We start from the raw sequence: 9,618 nt of genomic DNA, 5'->3' as shown, positions 1-9,618 counted from the left end.
ATATATACAATACAGTATGATGATGATCGAAGTATACTTGTGGGGTTGTGTAGGATCCAAATGTCTTAAACTTCTAGTACACTGTGATGAGCAAACAAGAAATCCTTGAGGAGCAATTGTGACCTGTTCAAATGCGGTTAGACGACCGTTTGATCGATTGCTCCGACCATGACTAGTGACGCATCACTAGAACGCACTTGTTGGAGCTAAAAAAGAATACCGGTAAATTAATATGTTATTGCATATGCAAAATATGCAATAATACTTTATCGGCTCCATCCAAAAGAAAAAATAAATTTGAATTTTTTACTTTTTGAAATTTAAAAATTCAAGACTCAATTATAGGTATTATTAAAAAAATTTCTCCTGATTATCAAGATGAGCTTACATACATATTTTTTTTTTAATTTACCAAGATGATGGGCTAGTCACTTTACTTTACGTTCGGATATTACCTAATTAATGTTTTCTTCCTATGATGATTTAAGTTTTTTTATTCAGCTGTTTTTAATTTTACAAATGGGATTCCAAGATGCCCTACCTAATGACACGTATTGTATTATGATAAAAATTATTTTATCATACACAGGCAAGCATACAACATTAATTAAAATAATAATAACTAAGAAGAATGCGTTAAAGAGAAACTAGATAATTTAATTTATTCACACTGACCAGAAACCATAATGCCTTTTGGAGTCAAGGCGTCGCGAAGCATTCCGGCGGCATTCCTTGGGGGAACCTCTTCGCATCGCTGCAGTAATTGTAGATCATGTAGTTCCTCTGCACCCACTTCATCCTCCTCACACTCGTCGCGTCGAACTCCTGCCACATCCAAGAGCTCCCGCTGGCGGAGCAAGTGGCGGCGCCTCCGCCGGCAGGCCAGACGCAGCCATTGGCGGCATAGCCTCTGAATGCGGCCGTGAAGGGCGCTTGCGACCAATCGGTCTTCACCTGCCCGCCTCTGGTCGCCCAGTCCTCTGCTGCCCACATGCTAGCGTACACCCGCATAGCCTGGCCCTTCGGGTATGCCACCCCCTTCGCCTCCATGTTCTTGAACTCCCTGATCGGCATTCCGTCCACGTAGAAACTGCAACACAGAAACCTTAATGAATTCATAGTTCAACTTTTCGTCAGAAACGTACATTGACAAGTGAGACTCACACAATGTGTCTGGGATTCCACAAAACAGAGTAGGTATGGAAATCCCGGGTGGGATCGAACCAGAGCTTGAACTGCTGCTCTCTGTTTCCCTTCCCCTGCGTGAACACGTTGGTGTGGAGAGTGTAGGGGTCGCCGCTGAGATTCCCCAGAAACTCCAAGTCGATCTCATCATGCGTTGGACCCCGAGAAGATAACTGCAATATAAACAGCACAATTGATTCCTATTATCTCATATCTTATTTACAGGTGGGGATTAAACAGAAAGCTCGATCGGTATAAGAACTAGTATCTCATTCTCACGCACATAGAAGGTTGTGACTGTGCCTGCAGAATTGCCTGGAACAAGCTTGAGCTGCACTTCGAACCTGCCATAAATGTATTGGTTCTTTGACAGAAAGCCGGAGCCAGAGCTCTTGTCGAGGGAGAGCGTGAGGAGTCGTCCAGCGTTGAGGATTTTGCCTCGGCCGTTGCCCCAGTTTATGTCCACGTCCTGGTAGAAGTTTCCGGCCATTGTTGCGCTTGTAGAAGAAATGGCAAGCAAAATAGAGAAGAGAAAGAAACGAGCCGTCGCCATGAACATGAGCTTAATCAGTACTTGTGTTTGTGGGTGAAATGGATAGGGAAGGTCGGGATATATATATAGGGAAGGGAAAGGTAGAATTGGGGAAGGTTCCTTGTGAAGGTAGAAACGAGCCGTCGCCATGAACATGAGCTTAATCCTTGTGAAGCTTTTGTTTTCAACGGCTTATGCTTGCCATTGAGGGTATGAACTATGAACTATTACTTAGTAGCGTACTATTTTGTAGTTTTGCTTGTACAGCGTTTTGCCTGAAACTTTTGTCATCACTATAAGACAAACCTAATTCCTTCCATTAAAATCATTCAATTCTAATTCAATTCTTAAATTATGAATTCTCCTCTTGAGTTTATTCCTTCTCTCCTCTCTTAAAAGTTTTAAGATTTCGAAAGTTTGACAGAGCTCGAAATTTGGAGTGCTCCTATTTCGAAACGCAAGTCGTTATATCTTGAGAGATGATTGTCAATAAATCATAAGCACTTGGGCAGAGCAATATCATCTTAAGGAAAGAAGACCTATCCTTCATCTCGACCTTAATACTCTTATCCTTAGCGATGAGTTTACCCAAAGGAATTATGTCGATATCCGAAAGGATAATTCAACTACCGATAGCTAGAGGTTAAGTATGTCAAAGTTCTAATCATTTCAAAAGAAATGAATTCACCTTTCAAAATTTGTGTTTAGATATAGAAGTCCATGATGTTAAACTAAATCAAGCTTTTGTGCAAGTGTGATGATGAATATAATTTTGTTTGAGCCTATGCTTATCAGAAGTTCTGAACAAAATCACAAGACACACAAGGTAGGCAGCCAATGTAGTACTCACGTAACATATTAGGCCTTAGAACGTTAGATGTGTAAAAGGACATGCCGGCTAATTATTTATTTATTTTGATAATTTATTTTTTAAATTTTACAAGATAGACGACGTTCCATCCTGAATTATTTATCAGAATTCAGAGCACAATTTATGTAGAATATCTTGATATTGTATTAGTCAATATCAAATCATTACTGATTATCTTGGGCGGATTAAGTAGATAATTTAATCCTTCTTGTTAGGGTAAATTAAATTATACAGATGACTAAATATTGATCTCCGCCGGACTCAACAGCAAAGAGGCGATGAAAGGACAAGAGTTGCAGGATCACAAGCACCTCGTCGTTTTGTAATTTGTTTGCTTTCACCGAACCGAAACCACTTTAGACATCGTGAGAAGCGATTAAAATCTAATGCCCGTGACCATGACTCCATGAGACCATGAACAAACCAGTAGACATCAAATCCATTGATATCCGGATTGATTGATATTGGACAGAAGAGCTATTCTACAATTATTAGATGATAATTAATGTGAAATGGAGTTGTTGTCTCTCCAAAGAAGAACCGCTCACAACTAAATTACTCATACATGAGCTTAATTTATCTACACGGCTGTGTCTCTATCACTTATTAGCATTAGTGGAACCGATGATATGGTTATTAAGATGAGCAAAAGAACTCAAGATAACAAAACGCAAGTTCAATCACTAGAATCTCTAAAAATGGTGTTGTAGCTGTAACGCATGTTGCATTATATTAAGGGCTTCCCCAACTTTTATGAATTTCTGGGACCAATATTTTGTGAATTGAAGCCGATGCAGAATATAATCATGGATGTAGATGAGAATTTTGAAGGACAAAAATCATAGAGAATATGCTAAGTCTATAGGACCTACGATACTTATATAACATCTCCAAAAAAAAATAATAATAAAAGACAAGGGCGTCAATTAAGTGGAGTATTAGGAAATGATTTTGAGTTGGAAGCTTTAAACAAAAATATATATATACTGCAGCAGCTTTCTATAGATTATCTTTCTGAGGCTAGTGTTGCAATGATTAATTTGGCGGCATTATGGTGATAGACATTGTTCCACTTAAAATTCATATATAAATTGGTAAATACTCTTGCACTTGCACCTTAAAAAAATGATTTCCAGCAGCAGGCAGAAAAAACCCAATTATAATAATGCAACATAATATTAAATATGATCTATTTGCATTCAGTCGTACTTTGGCTCAACCATACTGTGAATTGAGTCTGGAAAAAATAATGCGACATAATAATAAATATGATATATTTGCATTCAGTTGTACTTTAGCTCAATCATAAACCGGATTGAGTCTGAAAAAAAATGCAGTACCAGGGAAATATAAAGGAGTTCATTGAGGAATAAGACTCAAATTGAAGATATATTTCACAAATAAATTATGCTCTAAACTGATTACAATATAGACAAGTGATGCAACAAGAACCACATTAGATAAGTATGGTTCCTCTTAATTAAGTTCAAGTAGAACAAGTAGACGGTTACTTCTCTAAAAAAAAAAAGTGCTTTTGCAGCTGAGTTCATACATCTAAGTTAGACTGAATGATTTGCACTGTTGCTTGTAGCAGCAAACGAGGGGTTACATTCTGCAGTGTCAGCTTTGAGCACCGACACGAAAAGGTCAATCACGTATGGTTGCATCCACATCTAGAACAAAATACCAAATATCTCGAAACAAGAATAAACAAACCATCAGAAAAATGGCTTTTACCTTGGCATGAATCAACCATGAACAAATGTTTATGATCTTGTAGCTTATCAGAATTCGACAATCAAAACAAATGAAATATATTTTGATGATCACCTGAACTTGTGTATCATGATGAATTCAGTCTTTTTTGTGCTTCTGGATATTTTCATGTTCATCCTATCAGCCAAGATGAAGCAAGATAAAGGCTAAACCTTTTTTTTATAAATATGAAAGATGTTGATCCTGCCTCCAACTTACTTGGCACAACAATATTTTTCTCTTTTGAGGAATAGGATACCGATATGTCAACTATAGTTAGAGGATTTCACTCTCAGTGGACTTAACAGGTGTATAGCCTATAAAGGTACATACAAACACAAGCTCTGAAAACATAACACAACAAAATACACAAATCTTGTTTACCTAATGAAAAAAAGTGATAAATGATCATAAAATTCATAAATGGATATTGGTACATTGGAGGAAATTAAAACACATAAGAATATTATATAGCAGCCAAGTTTATAATTAATGTTATGCTAGAAGTGAATGGGATTCTCAAATTACCTGTGTGTATATATACAACAGTTTGAACCACCCACCTGAACTACTTAAATCGCTTAGGCAATCCACCTGGGCTGATATTTAGAATATCTGTCTAAAAGGTGCAGATTATTGGCTAGGCAAAACAGTCCCCTTTCAATACAGCCTAGGCAGTCACCTGGTCCATATTTTACAAAATTGGAACTGAGGATTGTTGAAAATTGTAGCTCATCCATCAAACAAAATTTTAGTTTTCTCACTTTATGACTGATTTCATTTAATGAAATAGACATTTTAGGGATTAGTCACCAAAAACTCTAGACACATGGGAAAGGTATCATTTGAATAAAGGGAGTGTATATTTTGAGTAATGTCGGTTGAAGAAAAGCTACATAAATTTGTTACAGCATCACGATTTATACTAAATAATGATCAAATAAATATCTTTGAAATTCCTCAAATTTTAAGTTAACCCACTTACATCAATAGATGAAAAGGATGAGCAAAGCTTTATTCACCTTTATACAACCAACTGCTTATGTTATATGAACCAGGTGAGAAAGGCTCAAATATTCTGTGTTTCAATGGATTAAATCTCACAAGAAAGTCCTACATGGCTTACTCAAATCTCTTCAACAAGATATTAAGATACATAATTACACAGTCGGAATTCAGTTGGTCACTAATGTTTGTCAACTATTCATCAATGTTTAAAAAAACTTTATCAACTTGCCTTAAACTAACACCATTTTGGAGTATTCTGTCAGCAACAAGAGAACTTCGTAGAGGCCAAAGTGATATCTATGGTATACAGAAACCAGAGCAAACATAACAATCAAAATAAACAAGCAGGATTTAGGAATGTAAGGTCAGCTTCTAAAGATTCTAATAAAAAATATTGAAACAAGGATAAGTTACAAGCACACCCTTGTAGTCTACTGGTATTTGATGTGCCCTTTATTTTTTTTCTAAAATATCCACTCTAGTTCATAATAATTTAAATACAAATAATATAATATAATACACATATTTTGTCATCTAAATGGCATCTATTTGTTATCATTTGATCTTAAAGATCAAATCTAGCTAATTTAGATACAAGATATGCGAGTTAACCTAAAGCCAACTAAACTAATTTCAAAGTGGAATATTAATCATGTTATGATCTAGTGCACATTTTAGAAAAAGAAAATGAAGGGTGGGTGCATGGCATGGAATGCCAATAAACTACAGGTACATAGGCAGAAAGCAATAATATAATAAAACTGAAACTGCATAGTAAGGGACAACTATGTAGATCTAGAAAACAGAAAATCAGTAATAACATAAGTTGTGTCGCTTGTGATTTGTGAAGAGTTATAACAGACTATTCAAACAGTTACCAAACCTTGATTAGCAAAAATTTATCACATAAAATAAACTTCATAGAATCAACACCTATCTGTCCCTTCAAACTGAAAGATCACATGCATTACCTATTACCGCTTTCCATTTTCATTTGCATTACATCTATACTTCTTCATGCTAATTGTCGGCCATGCCCATTTCAGCAGCAACTTCCTCAAATGGTCTCAGTAAAATTAAAATCATAGAATCAATCATTTCATGGGTTTTCATCATATTCCCATTCAAGCTCTCACTTACCAGTTGTTTCAAGATGGCTATCAGTGCATCCAAAAGTTGACATTTTCCACTTTTTTCTCTTAAGGTCATCCATAGATCCCTCTAATATCTTCCTCTTCAGAATAGGTTAACTTTAATTCTTCCTAAAATTATCTTAGGGATGGAAAAAGAACCATATTCCTAAAAAATTAACATGATGTACTATTTCTTAATACTGTCAGGCTAGCTGATAGCAAACTTCCTTAAGATTAACTCCATTCTAAAACATTCTGGCACATACTTTTGAGCTTATTGATAGCCTATATATGTGCACGGTACACCATAATGGAGATCAGGAAATTGGAGTGTAAAGTGAGGTTTTAAGTAAGCCTAATTATAAAAATAAAACAACAAAAACAGAAGACTGCAAACTATTTGCATAAAGAAAGTAACAAGAAAAGAAAATGTAAATGGCATCTTGAGCTCATAGAACTTTCCTTGTGAAGCTCAGTAACAGAACGAGAACAGTCAATACTGTCATCAGTAAGATGTGTCACAGATAAATTGAACATTACATAATCACAGTCCAACATTCAGACCAGAAATGATGCCATGATAAGGGAAACCCCTTGATGAAAATCCAAAGATATAAAAATTAAAGCAGAGAAGGAAACAAACCAAAGCATGAATCCAAAATCAACGAATCAAACTGATCTACACAGTAAGACCTTGCAGCTTGCGAAGGCGTTTGATGGCTGATGGACTCTTAACACCAATCCTAATCTTCTTTACTGAGCTTGCTTTCCCCTTCATTTTTTTAACTGTAGAAGGTGTTTCCTTGAGAGGCCCAGGTGGAACGCCTTTCTTAAGAGCACTACCTTTTGGAGTAGCTGATGGAGGTAATCTCAAGCTCTGTGGAGGCATAGGGCTATTTGGCTTCCAGACCAAGTTACTCTTCATCGAAAACCTTACCTTCTTAACACTTTTTCCAGTAGTACTATCACAGTTAGCACTCTTTCCGTTTTCGTTGGCACCAGCAGATATAGCCTTTGTTCTTTTCCTCTTCTTTACACCAGTACTAGCAACAGGTGTGGCTGGTGAAGCACTTGATTGATCGCTACCAATAAGAATGCCAGCTTCAGCAGCAGCCTTCTCAAACTGTCTCTGCAGGTTTGAAATCACAGACTCATCAAAATCAATCATTTCATGGGTTCCCATCATATCCCCGTCTGAATTCTTAGCACTAACTACATCATCGATTTCACTAGTTGTTTTGACAACGTGACTCTCCGTGACAGAATCCAAAGAATTCTTTTTACCTGACTTATTTTTTTTCTTTTTATCAGCATCAGAAGATGCCTTTGGTTTCTTCCTCTTCTTAGTTTGCTTGTCATCTGGGGCACCTTCGGTGTCTTCATTTTTAACATCAACCTGCTCGGTGCTTTCTATCACCATTCTACAAGTCACGTCCTGTGAACACCCACTATCCAAGTACTTGGCTGAGATATGCACTCCATACTTTTCTAAATCGTTCTCCAACTTGAGAAAACCTTCATGCAAATTAAACAAAAATTTCCGATTTCCCTGTAGAGTTTCGGAAGCTGAAGCTGCATCAAAGAACATCTTAGAAAACGCTAGGAGCAAAGCAATTTTACTGAGCTTCTCCTCTTCACTGTTCAATTCCAATTGATCCCCAGTTTTCATCGGATTCAGCAACTTCCTTCCATTCTCCAGAAACCGGTCAAAAATGTTTACCTTAATCTTATTCACAAGCACCTTATCTGCAGTTTTCTCCAGCACTAAAATGAAGGGCTTTATCACCAATTCTAGCGTGTTCACGACGAGAGGAAGAAGATCATTCGTCTCGTCCAAGAAGGCCTCCGAAACATGGTACTTGACTCCATTGGCCAAGTAATTATCGGATGCAAGAAGCGATTTTTCCAACAATATTCCCATCATACTGCCTACGAGGGCGGGATCCCACGCTTTCTTCTTCAGCAGCAAGAAAGCATGCCGCAGGAACTTCCTAATAAGAAGATAAAACTTGTCGAGGCGGAGGAAGTCGATGCCTCCCCACTCCCGTCGGATGGTGACGAGGAAAGCCTCGAAGTATCGGAAGGCAAGGGGCGGAGGCAAGGTTTCGACAAGAGCAGCAAGGCGACCGGCGAGTTCGGACTGGACAGGGAGCTTATCTGCGTGCCAGAAGCAGTAGAACAGGCCTTTCCATATTTTGATCAGATCAGCATCCGAAACGGCGTCGTTAGCTTGGTGGCAGATCCACGATGAGAATACACGGACAGCCCGCTCCCGTGTAACCCTGTTGCAAGACGCTAGACGTTTCGCGATGGCGGCGCCGGTAAGGACGACATCCATTGGCGCCGCCAGGAGAACAAACCACAGGCGACGGAATTTACGAGAATGCGTTGAAAAGCCACTGGATCCAAACCCTAATCAAGGGTATATGGAGAGGGAGAATGAGCCAAAAAAAGAAGAAAAAGATGCTTTGCCAAGTTATTTGAATTGAAAATGATTTTAAAAAATATTAACCCTTAAGATATTTTTGTATTTATCTAAAAAAATTATTGAAGTTGGTTTAAGTAGAATTAGAAATCTTTTTAGGTATTCTTATACTTACTCAATTTTTTTTTGTTGTTAAAGTTGGTTTAAATAGGCTTAGAACATTTCCAATGAATATTTTCAAATAGATTTGTGAAATGAAAAAGTTAATAAAATTTTTTTAATTATAGTGGGTACAAAGTTTAAAGTTTATAGTTAAAAACAGTATTGATATTTTAAAATTATTTTTTATTTTAAAACTGATGTAATATGCATGTAGTATGTAATTACAAGTTATAAATTTAATGTGTTTTTACTTTTTAGAATATTGATGGGAAAAATACTTGTTTTAGAACTCTAAATATTAGTAATTTTTTTTTAAGTAGTAGTTGGTATGATCTTTTACTCTAATATTTCTTCATTAGACTTTCTTTACTTCTTTAATCAATCTAAGTTATAAATACGAACAAGTCATTTGCTTTTCGGATTGAACACTTAAATTATAAAAAAAAAATAATTAAGATTTCCGCCCCAATTATACTCCCAATCAGAGCTGCTGATGTTATCCTGAGTTGCAACTCTTGTATATCTTTCCATAATTACTTATAAATTA

The 9,618-nt window shown here is 36.7% G+C and overlaps 2 protein-coding genes across 2 annotated transcripts; both read right to left on the bottom strand.

Annotated features, from left to right (window-relative positions):
* Positions 1–561: 561 nt before the first annotated feature.
* Positions 562–1,914, bottom strand: LOC122051366 (xyloglucan endotransglucosylase/hydrolase protein 22-like). The gene is made up of 3 exons (XM_042612477.1): positions 1,469–1,914; positions 1,165–1,358; positions 562–1,090 (listed from the first exon to the last, which is right to left on the bottom strand). The coding sequence occupies exons 1-3, from the start codon at positions 1,871–1,873 to the stop codon at positions 700–702; spliced, it is 990 nt and encodes a 329-aa protein (XP_042468411.1). The 5' UTR covers positions 1,874–1,914; the 3' UTR covers positions 562–699.
* A 5,046-nt stretch (positions 1,915–6,960) lies between these two features.
* LOC122051358 (ribosomal RNA processing protein 1 homolog B-like) lies at positions 6,961–8,920 on the bottom strand. Its single transcript, XM_042612465.1, has one exon. It carries the CDS (start codon positions 8,820–8,822, stop codon positions 7,164–7,166), a length of 1,659 nt encoding a protein of 552 aa, XP_042468399.1. The 5' UTR covers positions 8,823–8,920; the 3' UTR covers positions 6,961–7,163.
* Positions 8,921–9,618: the final 698 nt, after the last annotated feature.

This window comes from Zingiber officinale, chromosome 1B (assembly GCF_018446385.1).
Source record: "Zingiber officinale cultivar Zhangliang chromosome 1B, Zo_v1.1, whole genome shotgun sequence".
NCBI lineage: Eukaryota > Viridiplantae > Streptophyta > Magnoliopsida > Zingiberales > Zingiberaceae > Zingiber > Zingiber officinale.
Note: the sequence above shows the minus strand (reverse complement) of the source record. Positions and strands in the feature narration are given on the sequence as shown.

Bases quoted from the DNA above. Each gene is read 5' to 3' on its own strand.
- LOC122051358 (XM_042612465.1), bottom strand. From the start codon at position 8,822: ATGGATGTCGTCCTTACCGGCGCCGCCATCGCGAAACGTCTAGCGTCT.
- LOC122051366 (XM_042612477.1), bottom strand. From the start codon at position 1,873: ATGTTCATGGCGACGGCTCGTTTCTACCTTCACAAGGAACCTTCCCCA. The intron at 1,359-1,468 runs GTGCGTGAGAAT...TTTATATTGCAG, and splicing joins GCACAGTCACAACCTTCTAT to TTATCTTCTCGGGGTCCAAC. The intron at 1,091-1,164 runs GTGAGTCTCACT...TCTGTGTTGCAG, and splicing joins TGGAATCCCAGACACATTGT to TTTCTACGTGGACGGAATGC.